Genomic DNA, 19,877 nt, shown 5'->3' with positions numbered 1-19,877 from the left:
CGCTGTAGCTTACGCATACCCCTATGGGTACTTAAAAAGGTCATAGCAGGTACACAGAACTGACGTGGCCAATAATGTGATGTATGCTACGTGCATGTGTACAGGCACAGCACAGCACGCAGGTGGCCAGGAACACAGCCCAGCAGCGTGGAGATCAGCCAGGTCCGGCTGGTAAGTCTGCTGTGAGCAAAGGGGGGGGGAGAAGAGGGCGGGGGAATTCCAATCTTTGAAACTTTTTCACATTCTGGTTCAGAGGCAACTGTAGTACAAAAATGTGCCCAGATGACATTACATCCCTCAAGGGAGTACAGTCTCAGAGAACTTTCTCCCTTCAGATTCTGGTTTGCAGAGAAAATAAATCAGGAGAAAAGAATTTAATTATTCCTTAAAATCATCCCTGGCTGCGTCTACATGAGACAATGACTGCGGAGTAGCTCATTACTACTGTGCAGTACTATTGCATGACATGAAGCATGATGTGATGGTACTGAGCAGTAGTAATGAGCTACTGCACAGTCAGCATCATCAGGAAGCTGTGCAGGGACACCACTGTGCAGTAATGCTGGTTACTGTGTAGTTATTTAGTACTTGTGTATGCAAGTACCAAATGACTGCGCAGTAAGAACTGCACAATCAGTGTTTTCTGTAGATGCAGCCATGCAAGAGCAAAATAAGTAAACCCCAAAACTGAACTTTAAATTCTTATTACAGCTTACCTTCTCTAGGATTCCAGTTTGGTTCTTTTTCAGCTTTCATCTAGCCAGATCCTGGATCACCTCACCTGGGCGCAATCTGTGGGCTCACTAGTAATGCCTCTTTGTGCAAAAGAGTTAATTGCATAATGAAGTTAAATATTTCAACCCTTACTAGATGTCCAAGGAGTCATGGATTAAAGGTATATTGATACAGTATTCTGATGGATAAGCTTGGAACAAAGTGGCACTCTGAAGAGGGAAGTAAAACTCTTTAAGTAATTAGCATGCTACAGTGATAAGATATTCATATTCACTGTTTAATGATATAGTAACTATTTTGTAGAACATGCTTGGAAAAAAAACCACCAAAAACCTCTCATCCATAACATGTAAAGATGATTTACAACTAATGAAGAAGAATTTTTTTGGTGAAATATATACCAAATAAGTCTGTCAAATACTTGCTAAATGCATATTTTAAAAAAAAGGTCTCTTTCAAATGTATACATGGAGTGTACAAAACTCATATATTACCATGACAGCCAAAGTAATGTTTTAGCATATGTAGCCCATACTACAAGTAGAGTCTGGCAAACCTGTGCAAGCAGACCTGGCTAAGAGTCAGGAGTCATGCTTATTATATAGAACTCTCAAGGGTATCTTGCAATCAGAGGTCATAATCGAGGCAACAGAAGCAATGTCACGATATCAGAGAAAGGGCCAATTCAGACCTGCTCCCTGACAGTCAGTGAGGTCAGGGCTTGTGGCAAGTAACTATATTAAAGGGAATATTCTCTTGCATACTTTTAGAACTGTCATCTGAACAAAGAAGGCCAGGTCATCTGTAGGTTAAATCAGACTCTCTGCCTAGTACCATACAGCTTTTTAAAAGTCTTATTAATTTCTTAATTAGAAAATGAACCTCGATAATTGCTAATCAGCATTCCCTTAGCTTGATTATATTTTCATAAATATTTAAACAATTCAGTTTTTCTCCATTAAATACTTACTGACTACTAAAGCTTCTCTCCTTAACCTTCAACACGCTAGAGTTGCTTCATGTTAGAAAATAATAATTGTGTTAACCTGTGTAGTTAATACTGTAACTTCATAAACCTAGTACTTAGTCTGCACTTGAAAACAATTTAAATAATTCAAGATTATTCTTATCCATCATTGTATGATGAATGTCAAAGTTAATTACTTCTCTTGTCTCGCTGTTTTTATTTTTTTTTTATCTAAAGTTCTTGACTGGACCGTAATAGAGGCTTTCCAATGTCAACAGATTTAAGAATTTTTAACCAAATATCAGACATTTTAGCCTGACAATATATATGTAAAGGGGGAATTTTCTGAATGCTCATTTGATCATATACAATATGATTCTTGCAGGTGATGTACAGCATAAGATTCTTCTCAGGGGTTAAACCTTAATTTTCTTTTTGAATATTTCAGGCTTAAATACCATCACTCCCATGGTTTAACTCTGAACTAAAACCATCCTCCTGATATACCTATTTTCAAATTTGAAATCAGTTGAGATATTTGTATATTATATATTAAATACAATTGAAAAATATACATTATAAAATACACACTATAACCTCAAGATTGGTTTAATAGCCTAATTATTATTACTGTACACTTTCTTTATTAAAATATTTAAATAATTTGTAACCAAGCCTACAATTCCCTGTAAAAGCTTCTAAATCTAGCATGCTTACTTACTATTTATACAGATTATATGGAACTTGTAAAAGGTATATATGACTTTGTCCATTTTATTTAACAGCAGTACATTTTCAATATCTAGGTTTTAATTTTAGAGTCTTTTCTCAATGTTTTGTTTAAAAGAATGTCTCTCATCATCAAAAGACATTACAATATGCAGCTGATCCACAACTTTATTAATAATATAAAAAGAAAAAGATGTAAACATGTGTTCAATATGAAAAATGTTGTCACAAGGAAACAGCTTTTTTGGAACGCTGTGTATCTTTGACCTCATTAAGACAATTAATCCTTCATAACACTATAGTTACCATCCGCAAAAGAGAAAATGAAGAATTTCTTCATAAGCTTCAGTCAGTTACATTTTCAGTTCAACCAAATGTTCTTGTAAGGATCTCCCTTCCTCTAATCCAACCCCTTAAGGTATTTTAGCAGTTAAGGTAGGTGATTACAGGAATTCCCTTTACAGTACATAAATCTATAAAACAGTATTTTCAGTTGTGGATTAAAAATGTATTAGTTGCTAGATGGAAGCAAGCTACTCGCAAGAACTGTTTTTAAGAACTCATCTGCACACCCGATTCATAGCTTTATGTTGACCTATTTTTGTGAGGCAAACTGGTTAAATTAGGTGATACCAGTGGCTTGTCTTTGTATGTCTAATTTGCTGTGCAATATATTAGAAACACTACTTGCATACCTACAGGAGTTCAATGGTTTGAATTAATTCATACAAAAACACGTTTTTGTGTTTAATTACTTTTTTGAAAGGTACAAATTGTATATTTGCATTGGATGTTACTTCATTTTTTAAAGCATCTAAATACATGGCACCAAATCTAAGAATTATTTTTAACTAGAATTATTAAGCCCAAGCTTGTAACACTTTACTTAAAAAAAAGAAAAAAGAATTTAGCCAAGTCTATTCTTCCTCATCCCCTCCAACCAAATCCATTTGGATTTAACTTGTTGCTAAAATTATCTGTCTTTTGCACTCTAAGACCTGGGTCGCAACCTTACTTAGGGACAGGAAATAGTTATCAGGTCACTGAATGGTCAAATGAAAAAGGATTTGAAATGCTTTAGTACTCAGGGGTCTATTCATCCAAAATGTTTGCCTTATGCAATGTAAGAAAACTCTGGATTTTGACTCCATACTCAACTTGACTCCACACACAATCTGAACTGGCAGAGACACAGAAGAGATTTGTTTAATGTTACCCAGTGCCAAGTTATAGAAGTTACATAGAAAATAGAGGAAACTTCAGATGCTGTAAATTAGAACTTTTTCATACTGTTTGGTTATTTTTACTGATGATGATTAACATTTTCCTTTAATGGCTACAGAAATTATAGGCCTATGTCTCTCTGTCTTTCCCCCCACTGAAGCCATCAGTACCTAAACCAAACCAAAAAAAAAAGGCAAGACTACCTAGTTCTCTCTTTTTTTAACTATAAAGTTAATTTTAACTCAAAGTTAGGCAATATACTGCAATATGATTGCACAGGTAGTAGTACAGCCTGTCCATTATTTTTGAATGACCTGGTGCTTTAAAAGATTATAATGGCAGTTTGGCAACAAGATCTGTTGCCACAGAAGGCTGGAAATTGTATCCAAGTCAGACGGTCACACAAATATACTTAGTGCAGGTCACCCAATATCATTACAAGGGACAACAACCTATGAGGAGGAGGAAGGAATAAGAAAAAGGAGGATGATCAAATGAGTGAAACGTTCAGCTAGAATTCAGAATTCTTTGGGGTGTACAAGCTTACAACCATGCTTAGGCACCAGCTATTAAGTTGGACTGTCTCTACTGCTGGTACCTCCAGTGCTGGAATTTCAGGCAGATAGCAACTGCAGCATTGAAAACAAATTTCTCACTGGAAAAGCAAAGTATTAATAGAAGATGGCACATGACCAATTCACTTCCATATATTCAGATTTATTGTTCACTTCTTGAAAAGTGTCACATTTATTTTTAAGTTTGTCCTGCAATTTCAAAATTGGTTTATTCCACAAACACTGAAAAGGCCTACATTGCCACTGATGGACAGGAGGCTGGAAAATTAGGCACAGATTTTATTTTTTGGTTTTATTTTATAATACGAAACTGGGCCACTAAAAACTATGTAACTGAAGCTCGAGTGCGTGCATTGTAAGGCCCCTGCAGTCTTTTACAACTTTTCAGCATGCCGCTGTTGTGAACTGGGTTTGCACTCTGCCAGCAGAGCAGCTCTGACCCATGGAGAGCACTCCTTCAGATCAACACTGCCTCAGGCTTTACTGCTTTCTCCAAGAAGTCTTACATTTCAGGCATCAAGTTGAATTTCTTCTGGAGATGATTAACCCAAACCCATGACAGATTTTTTCCAAGATATCCAACTCCTTATGTTTATTTTATCCTGGCTCTTTTTGGATGTACTGGACACAAGTAACCTACTCATTTTACATGTTAAAGGGCTGGTGGAGAGCCATTAATTCCTTAAAATGAGAAAATATTTCAATGCGAGAGTTCTGTTGTGTGAGCTCACGCTAGATAATAAGAAACAAAGCTGAAGAACTATGATTTTAAGAGACAGACTCCCCTCCACACAACAGCCTTTTAAATGTATTTTCATCACATCTCAAGATCGATCTTACACGTTTTGGAAATATATTATTTAGTCATTTTCACCACCGTAGAAATGTAACGCAATGCTATTTTCATTACATGATATGTGAAGCCAGGGAGAGATTAAAATATTGTATTTTTACTAAAGATATAGCAAGTTATTTGTTAGAACTGTAAAGTAGTTAATTTTAGAGCATTGTTATTAATGCTTTTAATGCCAGATAAAAATTGAAGGAAGACTTAATTTAGAAATTGGATGTTTATAATGTGTGATTCCTTGGAACCGATGTCTTTTATAATTTTTTATTGAAAATGGTTAAGATTTAAAGTTGAAAACATGTTAATACCCATGACAATTAGCTACCCTTCATACTATTCTTATCTACCCTTTGAATGATAAACATCCTGTTATAATGAAATCTTATAGGGTTCAACACACCAGAAAAGATTACTAAAATGTCCCATTCTCTGACATTTTATCAGATGAGTCAGACTAGTGACTAGAGAGTCACTAGTAAATCTGACTCAACATAAATGTTATTTACTCATGACAGCTACTTATTTTTCAACGCATTTACTTTCAATATCATACACAATGCTGAAAAATTGGGTATATTAAACATGTATGTAAAATTTCTTCTGAAGGTGCTTGCTTAGCCAAAAATCCTGAAATCACCAGGTCTCTGGCCTACCAGAGAAAAGGAATTTAAAGAGAAAGCAGCAGTCTTAAGTCTCAGTTTCCAGGAGTATAAGTTAGACTAGCAATAATAAATATAAGAATACTTTGCACTTATTCAATGCTTTTCATCTGAGAATGTAAAGGAGCTTTACAAATGTGAGTTATAAGAAACATGACGTGCAGACACATATTCTAGAATGTTTATCCAATATAATATCATACATTATCTGTGTTATAGTCAGACTAAAAAATCCTAATCATCATGATCAAATAATAAACCATACTCTCATCATCCTTTGGTGAAACACTGGCTCAATTAAGTCAACAGAAATCCTGAAATCAACAGAAATCAATGGGCCCAGAATTTCACTTTCAGCACCTGGATTTTCAATCCTGTGTTATAATTACAAGAAAAATGACAATTCTATTTTTCCTTATGCTAGTTGAAAGCAACTCATTTTTTATTTGTAATTAAGCAGAAATTAATATATTTAATTAAAAGTGGTGCGATACAAGCATAATTACCTTTAAAATATTTATGATAATCTGTTCTTAGTACTATACCAAGTATTTTTCTGCTTATTAAGAGCTTATTATGTTTATGATGCTTTTCAGAGCTAAGTGCTCAGTGACCATGTAGGCTATGTAGACAGTCAAAAAAACCAAGGCTGAATTGATTCACTCTTTGCAGGTTAATTTAAGCTGCACAGATTAAATTGAAACAGAAATGAACAGACATTAACCTTTGATTCAGGAAGTGCAGCCACATGCCTGCAGCGGCTCAGGCCAGAAGCCAGGGAGTGCTAAAGCATGGCTGTCTGCTCACTTCCTCTTCCTGCTGCCCCTGAGGCCTCTGGGATTTGCAGTCCAGAATTACAGCAGCAGGACTCTGCAGGCTTGCTCATCACTTGTTCCTGCTTGCACATGCCTCTGGAATTTGTAGTCCAGAGCTGCAGCCAGCAGTAAGTTTGAGTGGGGGAAGGAGGGTTTAACTGCCCTCCCTGACCCCAGCTGGGGTTTGCCTGGGGGGAGGGCAGTCCCTGGGGAGAGCGCAGCCCAGTCTAGGGCTGTAAAACATCCTGGGAAGCTGGCGGGGGGGCCTGTGACTTAACTTGAACCAGGAAGGAATCTGGTACAGAAGTTTCATAAACTGGTTTGACCCAAATCAGTTAATTCTGATACTATATTCAACCAGGTTTATCTTAAACCAGTTTCAGCCCTTTTGAAACTGGTTTATGTACATTGAACTTCTGTTCTGTTACAGGTTTAAACCAGTTTGTGATCACTTAACTGGTTGTGTAACTTCTGTCCCAAGCCATAATGATAGAGGGTGCAGTTTTATTAATTAGAAGCTAAAGATTATAAGATATTGCCAAACTGTAAACAACATATCCTAAGTACATAAAGCAATACAGGAGTTTAACGTATTGATACTGAACACAGGGAACACCTGGGAGTAAAGACATCTTAACCAGTTCATTTTCACTGACTTGAAGATTAAGTATACATGCTTCCTTTCTGACATGTATACGTGACCATGATGAATGCATTTTATACGCTGAGAGGTCATTGATTATGAATAAAATTGTTCCAAGGCTCATATTATAGTTCCTAAAACTTTGAGACATTGCATAAGGAATGGATCCAGCCTCTGCAGATTTTAACTGATTTCAGACGGAAGTGAGATTTTACTGATTTAACTAATCCACTAAATTCTTTCTCATTTGTATTGTCTGAAACACAGCTTTCTATCATAGGTAAGAGAGGTGATGTACAGGACCCATTAAAAGCATAAAGGTAAGTGCACTGCAGTTGACACCTTCGATGTGAAAAACTTCAAAAGCTTGTATTCAAGATGATGGGCCAGATACTGGTGTTCCCACACCTACTTTGTGTTGTTGTGGTAGATTAAAGTAATCATTTAAACTGAAATTACCATCTGGAAATTTACCTTGAATAAGCTGAACTGCTGGATGGCACAGAGCTTGCAAAATGTCTCTCTGATGCATTTAGGTACATGAGTGATAGGATTTTCTCAAGGGGAATCGGGGAAAGAGCAGAGAGACAGAGCGAGAGAATGAGAATGGGTGTGTGTGTATTATGAAATATGCTTTCAGTTCCCAGATGCTAGAACCACCTGTTGGGTCAAAAAGGCCCTAGATTATGCTGTATTAATATCAGAAACTGGACTGGATGCAGACAGCTCCCAGATAAAAATCCCACAAAAAGTATGTTAGAACAGAGTTTGAATATTTCACCTGACTTCAACAGTAATTGGATCAGGCCCTAAACTTCCCAATAGTAGCTGAACCCAGGCAAAGCAACAGAATGTTATGTAATCTACAGGCAATTCCTTGATATGCCACAGTTACGTAGTTAAGATTTTACATTCTATTTATTAAGCAACAGCATGCCTATTTGAACACCAATTAGTTGTTAGCAATTAGAAGGGTTTTGTTATCTCAGCTTCTTCAGAATAATTTTGATGCATGCAATTGTAACATAATACAAATACAATATATGAGGTGCATCAAAATTATTCTGAAGCTGAGGTTACAAAACCCACGTAACCGCTGACATCTACGGTAATTGGTGTGCTATTAAAGATATTGGTCTTAACTTAAAGAAAACCAAGGACATTGGGTATTAGAGCTGCCAAGCTATCCTCATTCTCTCATTCTGTTTAGATGCTGCTTCATATACAGCACATAACATTCTGAAACCCTTGAATTATCCAGAACCAAAAGGTGAATTAGGACAAATAGTCATTTTTAACTTAGAACCAATTTATTTTAATTAGTGTAATTAGGTGCAGTTAGACTTTTTTCTGGAAAAAGTCCTAGCTTTCATTTACTGTAGTCTTACCTTTCAACTTTCCATCAGTCCTTTGGAAAATAAAAATAATAAAATCATATGATCAGAACATGAGCCATCAAGTATATTTGAGAGTCTTGAGGTGGGGAGGATAAACCAAATCAATCACTTATGGACAGAATATAAAAATATACATGTGATAATAATTGTTTAAATAAGATATAAATGTACTGCATGTATAGGAGCCAGATAAAAGCCCACTTTTATCTATACAGTGTTTTTCCCTATTTTAAATATTTTAAACCCTGTTCTTTTAGTTGTATCAAGATTCAGAGACACACCATAAATTTGAACAACTTAATCCCTGTAGACACTCACTACTGTGATGTGTTCCAGTTTAAAAAGCTAAAACTGTTCTAATTGTTTCACTTCCTAGGGCATCCCCTTTCAAAAGTAGTGATCCCCTTATTTAACAGATAACATATGTGTGTTTCTATTGATGTTACAGTTTCTCCTCCCCATTCCCACTTTAAAGAAATAGAGTAGGAATATTTAGAATTCAAAATCTTTCTCTAAAATCTCCTTTAGTGGGCGCCGCTTGAATGGTGCTAGAATTTAAATCCTCTACCCAAGAAAGCAGGCAGTGGAAGGAAAGGATTTGAATGACTTAAGTAGATTCCAGTCAATCTGCTGATGAGTTTGTCCTTTCTCCTCGTCTAAGGTATGGAGTCTACAGTACTTTCTGACAAAAAGTGGGAACAGTTCCAGGAATATCTTCTTAAGGCAAATGTAATGGCTGCTTGCCAGGAAAGGGGATGGTCCAGAAGAAGAGGTATGAGAAATGGTAGCCCTGCTCTTTTGCAGAATAGGTGGAAAGTGACTCTGGCCACAAGAGGTGTTCATTTCTAGCAGGGGAAATTTTGTCCTGGTGGCCAAGAGCTGAGCAGAGGAGTCTCCTGGCAAACCCTCCTGCATGCTCCTTAGATTGGTAACCTCAGCAGGATGCACTGGGTGGCTGCTCTAGTGTACAGGAGGGTTGGGATCAGCTGCCTCCCACACCTCCTCCAGCCTGGGGTGACCTTGGTCTGGACAAGACACAGGAGCCTTTTTCCACTACTTGACTCCTCCTGGGATTGGGAGACAAGCAGCAACATCCCCAGACTACAGTGACCCTGGTCTCAGGAAGGCGTGTGGAGGAATTCCCCATTGCTCAACTCCTTTTGGTCTCCAGGACAAGCCAAGTGGAGGGAAAGTAAACAGATTCCCAGAAGAAACTCTCCCAGGAGTGACCTCTACTGGTCAGAAATGGATTATTTTTCTTCTGAGACTGCTATTGGGATATACAGTGTGAACACCTGTATGCTTATGATTTCTATCAGGAGAGAAGTAATTCTCCTGACAGAAATGTAACACCTGTACATGGCCCTGGTCTGCATTGCTCAATGGATTCCTCATTTTTATTATGTGATTTGATTAAAATAGAGCAGAAAAAGCTCCAAAATCTGCCTGGCAGTATTTCAGCTAAGCAAGTGGTTGTTCTCTAGTACATTCTTTATCTGAATTCAGACTCCAACATGATGCCTTGTGACCAGTCCACCTGAAGCAGCAGTGGCTACACCAAAGGCAGTGTCCTGCCTGTCTATAAAAGAAAGCAGCATGGCAGCCTTATCAGTCTAGTCAGGACTGCTTTGAAGCAGTACATGTCACAATATCATGGAAGAACTTTTGGGCTAGGGACAGAAATTACACATAAATTGGTTTAAGTGATCAGAAACTGGTTTAAATCTGTAACAGAACAGATATTCAGTGCACATAAACCAGTTTGAGAATGGCTGAAACCGGCTTGAGATAAACCTGTTGAATGTAATATCAGACTTAACTGATTTGGCTCAAACTGGTTTATGCAATCTGTCCCAGACCTCTTGCTGGTTTAAGGTAAACCAGACACCCCCAGCATCCTGGCATGCTCTCTGGGCTGGGCGGGGCTCTCTGCTCCACAGCAGGGTTGGCTCCTCCCCTCTGCTCCCTGCCTGGAGCATAGACTATGGCCTGCTTCCCTTCTCCCCTCACCACTTCCTGCTAAACAGGAATTCCCCCCTCCCCTCTGCCTTGCTGAGGAGGTGTCTAGGTATTAGCTAGCAGACCACATACTAGCTATAGTCTGTGCTGAATCAACAAGTAGAATCAACAGGCAGAATCAACAAGTAGCTGGTAATGTCCCTTTGTTGTTTTCTTAATTGGGAGATAAACATTGTTATCAATTCCCTGCTGGGCTAATCACAGCATCCTGCTGAGCCTGGCCACGCCCCCTTCAACTTCATGCTGTGGAAGGAAGGGACAGCTGCTCTAGCACCCCCTGGCTTCTACCCTGAGCCACTGCAGGCATGTACCTGCATTTCTGGGATGTCTGTCCAGTTACAAAACTGATTTAGTTTAGCCAGGTTAAAACTAACCTGCCAAGACTGAATCAATACAGGCTCAGACTTTTTGAATGTCTGTCCCTAGCCTTGAGGGTCTACTGAACCAAGTACCCACACAGTAGCTGACCATAGGAATATAGTTGTTTCTTGAATAGACTGCGAAAGAAGTTCAGGAGTACCCCCACTTTACTGTGTGCCTCACTGTCTTCCAAGTTACTACAATTTCTTTTCTTAATCTCTTTAAGAAAGAGAATGTCTTAATCTCTTTAAGCAAGAGGATGCACACCCCAGCTTCTCAGAGCAAAAGAAACAAAAACCAGCCAGGAATAAATAGAGCCAAAAACAGGAAGATGGTGGCCTGTTAAAATTGCAGACTGCGGTTATATGTGGCTCTTTGTACTGTCCACCTGTCAGGTACAAGTTCTGATTTTTTTGTACATTCAGTAACAGGTTGAACAGTATTTTTACCTAGCAAGAGAGGGCAAGAGTCAAACTGGCCATTGAGCCAGAGTTTTTAAATGGAATATTACTAATGGTGAAAATTTTCCTAGCAAAGTATAGAGTTGAAGAAGCCAATTTTTGAGCCATTTTATAGCCAATTTGTAATCTGAGCCAATTTGAAACCAATTTATAGAGTTGAAGAAGCCATTTTTTGAGTGAAAACATTCAGGCGCTTATAACTTTCAGAAGTCCTCACCAGTGGATTAACTGTGCCTCCACTGAAGTCAAGGGCCGTTTTACCAGGAACTTCACTAGCACCAGAACTAGACTATTAGTAGGTGCCCTTAAAAATCCCATCCTATGGGTTATCCTTTCTTCTAAAATTTCTGTTGCTCCTTCACAACCTAAAGGTGAACTATGTAGAGTTTTTCAAGAAAAAATTTTGAGTTTACATAAGCATGGACAGAAAATGCCTTTTTCCTCTACCATAAGTTAAATTTATAACTTAATCTTGAGTTCACAGAAAATAGTTTCTTCTTTAAAAATGTCTGTGGTTTTCAGGAAAGAATAATGAGCTTGAAAGAGAGTGACTGAGAAATAAAGATGGTGCATGTGTTGAAATTACTTATATGACTTTATCTATATTATGTTCTCGATGCCCTTGTAATTTATACCTCAGTACATTGCTTTGTTGTTTGTGAAAGCATTTCTATATTAAATTTGTAGTAGCTGGTACCCTGTAAATCCAACTCCAATCCTAAAGTAATAAGCAGCTCTACATTTTGCTGAATGGCTTTTTTACCTTTCTTCCCCATGTATATTATCAAGCCCGAGTTGCTTAAGTTAATTCTTCTAACTACTTATGGTCTGATCCAAAGGTCCATGGAAAACACGTTGATGGAAGAAACCCCCCCCCGAAAACACTGATCCGAGTAAGATTTGGGCTGGGCCTATAGCACACATTATGAATTAATCACTACAAAACATGTATTAAAGATTTTCATCACTGTAATTTAAGTTGGGCAAGCTATTACCTCATATTATTTCTCAATGTTTTTTGTAACTCAACTAAGGCTGCATAAAAGACGTCACAAAATATACATATCTAAATATATACAGATAAAGTGGAATTCTTGTTCTTACCTTCAAAGTAACCGACTTTTCCAGGCTGTGTCTTCCTTGGTGGTTTCACAGGGGGATGTTTATTTTCATTGTTTTTGAACAACGCCAGGCGCACAGCTGGGTCTGGACGACAAGAACAAGTTAAAATCAAAGGTCAGATCTGGCTCAGTCATTCCTGGAAGCAGTTATTCACCTTTTAGCCATTCAATAAAGAAATATAATCTCTTGTTCAGGTTTTATATTAACAAAAAATTACACCCTTTCTAACATAAAATAAATAAAATACATATACCAGGAGGAAGCCATCCTGACTAATTTTGTATACAAAAAAATTCTAAATCAGCTCCCTGAGGAAAAATAAAAGTACATTTTAAAGGATACACATTTTAGAAATATTCCAAGTTCTACTTTGAAGGATCAGTTTTCAAGCATAAATACTAAACAAATAACTATAACCCCAAATGCCTAGAATTTAATCCATTGTTTCTGGCAGACTTTCCACCTGATCACAATGGAAATAAAAAGTATTTCTATTATATGAGGCAAAACTAGAGGAATCAGTGTCCTTTACCTATATCTTCTGGGACAAAATATAAATAGTTTCTAGAAGATTGTGGACTTATGCCTATAACTACCAGTTTTGGGTAGTTCCATAACTGTCATGAAAAAAAATACTTTTTAGAATGCAATAGATACAAAGAGTAGAATAACCTACACTCTAAAAAGTAAAACAATGAGTAGGCCTAACATAAGACAATCATTTAGAAGAAAAGAGAATTTTGTGGCTTACTAATGATGGAAAGAGAAAAGAGGTTGCTTGGGGTCCATGGACAAATTTAAACAACATGCATGTTGGGAGGTGAAGGAAAAAAATTCACATGTCCAGGGTAGCATTAAATAACTCCAAGTAAGGTTTCTGAAAAGGAGATAAAAGAGCACAGAAACTGGAAAAAGGAATACAGAGAAACCCCACCAGAGATATAATGAGGGGCAAAATGATGTAGGGTCTTTTAGGTGAGTATGCAAAACTTAGACACAACTCAGTAATAGACAAGGAGATAAAGGAGGAACCAGGGAAAGCAGTCATATGGTTAGACAAGGGTAAACAAACAGAAAAACATGGGATGAAAGCAACAAAGACAGAAAAGAACTGATAAAAGTACATTAACATGTGGGATTGTCTTTTAAGCATTTTCATGTCATTAAAAAGGAAAAGCAATAAACCTTAGCAAGAATTTAAATATGGAAGAAAAAGGAACTAGATAAACCTAAGGTTACATTAAGGATATGGACAGGCAATCAAATTATATCAAGATTAAAAGGTGGGGGAGAGAAGAGGATGGGGCCTGCCTACGTGCCAGCTGCTCTACAGCAACCGTTGTGTCCATTCCTATCCTGTCGTAAGCAGAAGCTGAAGTAAAATAACTATATTTCATTCAGCAAGAAAAGCCTTGGTTTAGCTTCTGCTTACTGTAAGCTAGAGGCAGAAATACAAAATAGTTACAGAAAAGTAGTACAATTTGAGCATGTCTACATGTTGCCCTATGGCGACACAGAGATCATGTGTGTCTACATGTGATCGCTAGCTATGTCCCCATAATGGTGTGCTCCTGGGTATAGTGTGCTGCTGCGGTGACACAGTGGTGAAATTTACTTGTGCGCTGCATGCATAGCACAGTATCTGCTTATAGTGCGCTGTGCTTTAGTCCTTTACAAAAGAAGTACGAAAGCACAGCGCTGTACCAACATAGCTGTATGGCGATGTGTAGATGCACCCTTTGTTTATCTTTCTATACAATACCCTAAGATAGCCTTTGCTGAAATAGGTCATTGCCAACAAAAGTTCATGCTTCTCTGAACCAGTTAGTCTTTAAGAAGCCACCTTGCCTTAGCTTCCACACTAAGACTGCAAGTTTGGTACAAAAGGACAGTTAAGCTGTCAATTCAGTTAGAAGAGGAAGAGTATTAGAAAGAAGAGCGGTGCCCTCTGGCAGAGTGAGTTTATTAGACTGACAATTCCTGTTTCTCCATTGTAAGTTTGCCAGCCTGTGGGAAATCTTGGATGCAGAGATTGCAACTTCTTAGTCAGCGAGGGTTATTAGGGCTTCATTGAAGCAGCAACAAGGGAGGTAGTGGGGTTTTTTTGCAAAGAGTAGAGGGTGGAGGAGGGGGCTAGAGCTATGAAAACTGAGCATCTTACTTCTTTTTAAGTAAAGGTGGTTTTTCCACTGAGTTCAATGTCAACAAGAATCAGACTTTAAATTAGAAAGTTGAAGTAAGATCTCTTTTGGCAGCCTCTTCATGCCAGGTTAAAGAACTGGAATAGCATAAACAGGCACCTAAAGCTACAGTTCTGCCTAAAGAAACATTCCTTTGAGGCAGGTACTCCAAACAAAGCCATTAAAGCTACCCTTTAAGGATTTAATAGTCAGTCATGGAATAGAAGATAAACTGCAGGTGGGCTTCAGGAAAAAGATCTGTCAACCCTAAGGTAGGATACAATTAACATTCTACAGGTTTCCCTCACTTTATGTGTGTTTAATTTATGCGAATTTGCTCTTACGTGAAGACCCTTTTGTACCTAAAATTCATTATATGTGAGGTAAATTTGCATATATGCAATCATCACAGGCCTGGAGAACACCACATACATTGAATTTGCATAAAGTGAACCTACTTTATAATGTAAGAAATAGGGATGGGTTCTTGTGTCAGTTGCTCCAGGGGCTGCTCCAGCACGGGCTAGGGTGAGTGCAGACAAGTGGAGCCCCAAGCAGTGCGAGGCACGGCACTCACCCCAGCTGCAGCGGCCCTGGGAGCTGCTGGCACCAGCTGCCTGCAGCCACTGGGCTGTACCGTCCCCTGAACACCCTGGGGCTCTTTCTGTCCCCACTCACCTCAGCTCCTGCTGCAGGCTGTCCCGGGAGCGGCCAACGCCAGCTTCCTGTAGCCGCTGGGGTGCACCATGCCCTGGGGCAGGCAGCTGGTGGTGACAGCTCCCAGGGCTGCTGCAGTCGGGGCTGGGGTAGAGACAGACAGAGCACTGGGAAGAGCCTGGAACTGCTGCTGGCCTGAGCCTGCAGTGACCACTGTCCCCAGCCTGCTCTCGTCCTAAGCCTGCACCACCTGGGGCTCCACTTGTCCGCACTCACCCCAGCCTGTGCTGGAGTGGCCCTGGGAGCAGCTGACACAGGAACCTATCCCTATTTCTTACGTTATAGAGTAGGTTCGCTTTAAGTGAATTTGATTTATATGGCGTTCTCCAGGCATATAGGCTACCCTAAGCACAGTTTTGTCCTCTGCTCTCTATATCAGCCTCCTGTAAAATACCAACTTTAGGCTCTTATTTTCAAGGAGCTCAATAGCATATGCCCAAAAGGTTGTCTAAAGCTCCAGAACGAAGATTGTTGTAGACAACTCTATTTCTATGGACAAATGCACCTGTCTAGAATAAAGGGAAGATAGTCAATGACAAGAGATAGATGAATGAATTTTTATAGGGACTAAGGACCATCACAAACCTTTCAACCTTCTGCTCCAAGTGCGAGGTGCATTTCTTTGACATACCATAATATATACTAACAAGTCTCTTGAAACAAACACTTACTAACAAAAAAAATCTCACTATATACAGTTCTCCCCTATGGAAAAGGATGAAAACAAGCAACATGTGACAGACATTTGTCACATCTATTAATCTACTAATGGGAGAAGTTCAGTTACCGCTGATATAAAACCATGGTTTAACAACCTCAGTGTAATATACAAACATGGGATTCATCATACATCACTTGAGAGAATGCTGCAGTACCATCACTCATAGGGAAGCCTCCAAAAGTATATTATATCTTAAGTCACCAGGATGCTCTCAGTTATGGCAGGGAACTCTGAGGCTGTAGATCAACCCAAGAATGGGATGACTTAGGGTGCAGACAGAAGTTACATTTGTCACCTGATCGGCCCCTTGAAAGTCCTTGACAGCTGTGCCCTTACAGAAGCACTTTAAAAGTGTGCTTGCAGAGTGCTTTAAAAGCACCCAATTGTGCTACAAATTAACACTCATTATGTGAGGGTTCAGATGAAGGGGTACCAAAGTGGAGCACCTTCATTAACTTCTGATCTTGTGGCTGGGCTGATGCAGCCCAGCTCCACCCCTGGTGCTGTCTGCAGGATGGGACTTGGGGAGAAGGGAGGCAAGGGAGCCTGGGTTGGAGTTTGCCCAGCTTGCACTGGAGTGGGGGTAGGTGGACTGGAACTTCTCCCCAGCCTCCAAGGTTCCAATCCATCCACCCCTACTCCAGCACAGTATGGGCAAACCCTAGCCTGAGCTTCCTCCTCTCCCTTCTCCCCTCCTTCCATCATGCAGACAGCAAAGAAGCTAGGGACAGGGAAGAGGGTGTTAGGGTAGCTTGTCACATTTAGCTTTACTTGCATCTGCTTGAGCAGTGAATTACACTATTATGTGAACTTTTCTTTTGCATTTTGTATCTACACTGTCAGCTATAGCCTTGAGCTTGCTCTCACAGGAAGCTTATGTTCTAGCATTATCAACATAGGTGTGTAGAATGTGAGCCTTGTTACTACCTCAAATTAACTGAACTTGGCACTAACCAACTGAATCAGAGGGGTGAAATGATTGGATATGTTAATGAAGGGTGATAAGAGGAAACCAATTGGACAGTGCCCAACTACAGAACCCTTGGGATTTCCAGTTTTGATGGATAGACCAAATTAGGAGTCTAGGACATGCCCAAATTAAAACACCGGTAAAAGACCAAATTAAGATGTGTGTATGTGATGGAACAATGGAATATGTTGACAGGATAAGAATATGAACGGTATGATGATCACAGGGAAACCAATCAATGGTACCCAGAAATAAGGAGTCATCAGAGGAGTGAAGTTAAAGAAAAAGCATAAGAGGGAGCAACAAGGATGTTGGGTGTGCTGCTGTTTATCCAGCAACATCTAGACTGGGGCCAGCCAAAAGATCATCCAAAGTCTTCCTACAGACAGCCACCTTCACTTGGTGTAATTGATTGGCCATCTTTTTGGTGAGTGGAGTAACATCTGGGACTGGATGAGACCATTGGACTAAGTGTTTTTCTCTCTCTATATATAGAAATTATCAAGCTAACATTTAACGTATTAATAAAAGTTAGATTTTAGTTAAGTTGACTGGTTGTGTTGCATATTTTGGGTTCATTCTGGGTTGATTATGCTTTAGCAATCCTTTAGCACCATAGACGCAGTAACAGTGGGAAAGGGACATGCAGCTCCTCAGCTGGATTGGCTCCAAAGCAGAACTCAATCCCCTTTCCTCATGACCCAACAGCAAACTTCTGTTGGGTTGCGAGGGTTGGTCTAATTTATGGTGCTTTCTGTGAAGTGCCACGAGTTAGACCAAGGAGCTGCATGTCTGTCAGTGCCCTTAATATCACTTTGCCCCACCCCACCAACACTTGGGCTGAGTATTCCATCTTCTAACTTTCTCTTGCAATTAGATCTATTCACTTAAATGGGAAATTTTCAAATTATCAAGGAAACTGGATCACATGTATTGGAGAACCAGGCTGGCTAACTGTAGATATTAGGAATTACCCTGATTCAGACAGGCCCAGTAATTTATTTTGACATATTTTTACTAAAGCCTGTGGTGCTTACTGATCCTGGTGTACAAGTTTGTGACTAAACATCTAAAATGCATTTATACATAGTCATAGTACTTGTTACAGCACACTACAGCAGGGGTGACCAACCAGAGCCACATACGGCTCTTCAGAAGTTAATGTGTGTCTCCTTGAATCTTTGCACAAATGGAAGCTGTTCACTGTGTGCTTGTGCAAAGATTCAAGGAGACGCATATTCATTTTTGAAGAGCCGCATGTGGCTCCGGAAGCCGCAGATTGGCTATCCCTGCACTAGAGGGTTGTTGTGCATTTATTATTGTAACTCAATAGAAATACTTAAAATGTACATCAGTTATACAGATATAATTATTTTAAAATTCTATCATGTATTACTTTGACAAAGAAAGCTACATGAAATTGAAAAAAAAAAGTTTTAAACCACGGCATAAAATTCATAGCCATCTATTCTATTGTTGTGTAATATGATATCTCATTAAATAAAGTACCATAACATAGGCAGAAGGCTAGAAAAGAATATTTTGAATCCCAAATGTAAAAATGCAATAAAAAGGACACCTTAACAAGCGACTTCAGAATGATTCCAAATATAGTAACTTTCTTAAAGAGACGAAAGATCAAATACCATTAGAAACTGACAAAAGAAAATATGCAATTTCTAATTATCTTCAGCTTATTTATAAGCTACACTGTGTCCTGGGTCTGTTAAAATAAGCCAAAATGGCTTTATCTAGAAATTTTAGACATGATACCTTTTCCTTATCAAGTCTGCCTACTTACCGCTGCATCAACATGTCAAATATCCAGAAAATAAATATAGAATACATGCATAAAAGGCATCTATCACTAAAATTACTCTATGTGCAAGATGAGCAACTAAAGCACTGAAGAAGATCCACACATTGGGATTGTACTGGGAAATGGTACAATGGTACAAATTATTCATGTAGGAGATTTATATGAAATGATCTGCTTCTGAGCCGTTGCTAAATAATTTAGATAATCTTCACAGATTTAACACAATGCCCAACTACTTATATTTATACCTACCTGGATCACCTCAGCCACTGCCTACAGCACTTTTCATATTAAAAAATGAGTCTCTCTATTTAGTCTCAAACTTAGGCAATACTACTCTGATTACTTTATAATACTAGTGCTTTTAGAGAGATGGAAAAATGAAATGGATGCATGCTTTGATGACACACGACCAAATGTTTTTGATTTCACACAGAGAACTGTGAAGGAGTCCAATAGTTCAAAACTACACAAATATATTATTGGGCTCCTGCACACTTGTTTAAATATAATTTATTAGATGATGATCTGTCCTGGAGATCTGGAAACCAGGGAGGTAATTTAATGCACATTGTTTGGCAGACTCCAAATATAAATGCCAATTTGGACAAACATTATAAATGTCATGGAAGTAATATCGAAATACTAGTTTATTGCCTGATCTGATAGCATCTTTGTTACATAGTAATATGCAAAGCGATAAAAAATTAAAATTAGTTTGCTCCTGATTGTAGTTGTGGAAAAAAAATAACAAAACAGAAAAATGGACATCTATTCCCATGTTCAGGTGTTGATTAATCAAAATAGCAGATCTGCTTCACATGAACATACGTAAGATTACCCAGATTGTGAATTTAGTAAGAGACAGACCCTGTTTGTGTTCTATGCCTGTACAGCGCTGGCATAAAAAAAAA

At 38.7% G+C, this 19,877-nt stretch overlaps 1 protein-coding gene across 1 annotated transcript in view; it reads right to left on the bottom strand.

Moving 5' to 3' along the window:
• Nucleotides 1–19,877, bottom strand: part of LRRIQ1 (leucine rich repeats and IQ motif containing 1) — a 220,636-nt gene that overhangs the window by 72,022 nt on the left and 128,737 nt on the right. Inside the window, exon 23 of the mRNA XM_019514814.1 lies at nucleotides 12,539–12,640. Within this exon, the coding sequence (XP_019370359.1) occupies nucleotides 12,539–12,640 (102 nt within the window). The remainder of the gene's footprint in view (nucleotides 1–12,538; nucleotides 12,641–19,877) is intronic.

The sequence above is a fragment of the Gavialis gangeticus genome, unplaced genomic scaffold (assembly GCF_001723915.1).
Source record: "Gavialis gangeticus isolate Ggan-Ray unplaced genomic scaffold, GavGan_comp1, whole genome shotgun sequence".
NCBI lineage: Eukaryota > Metazoa > Chordata > Crocodylia > Gavialidae > Gavialis > Gavialis gangeticus.
Note: the sequence above shows the minus strand (reverse complement) of the source record. Positions and strands in the feature narration are given on the sequence as shown.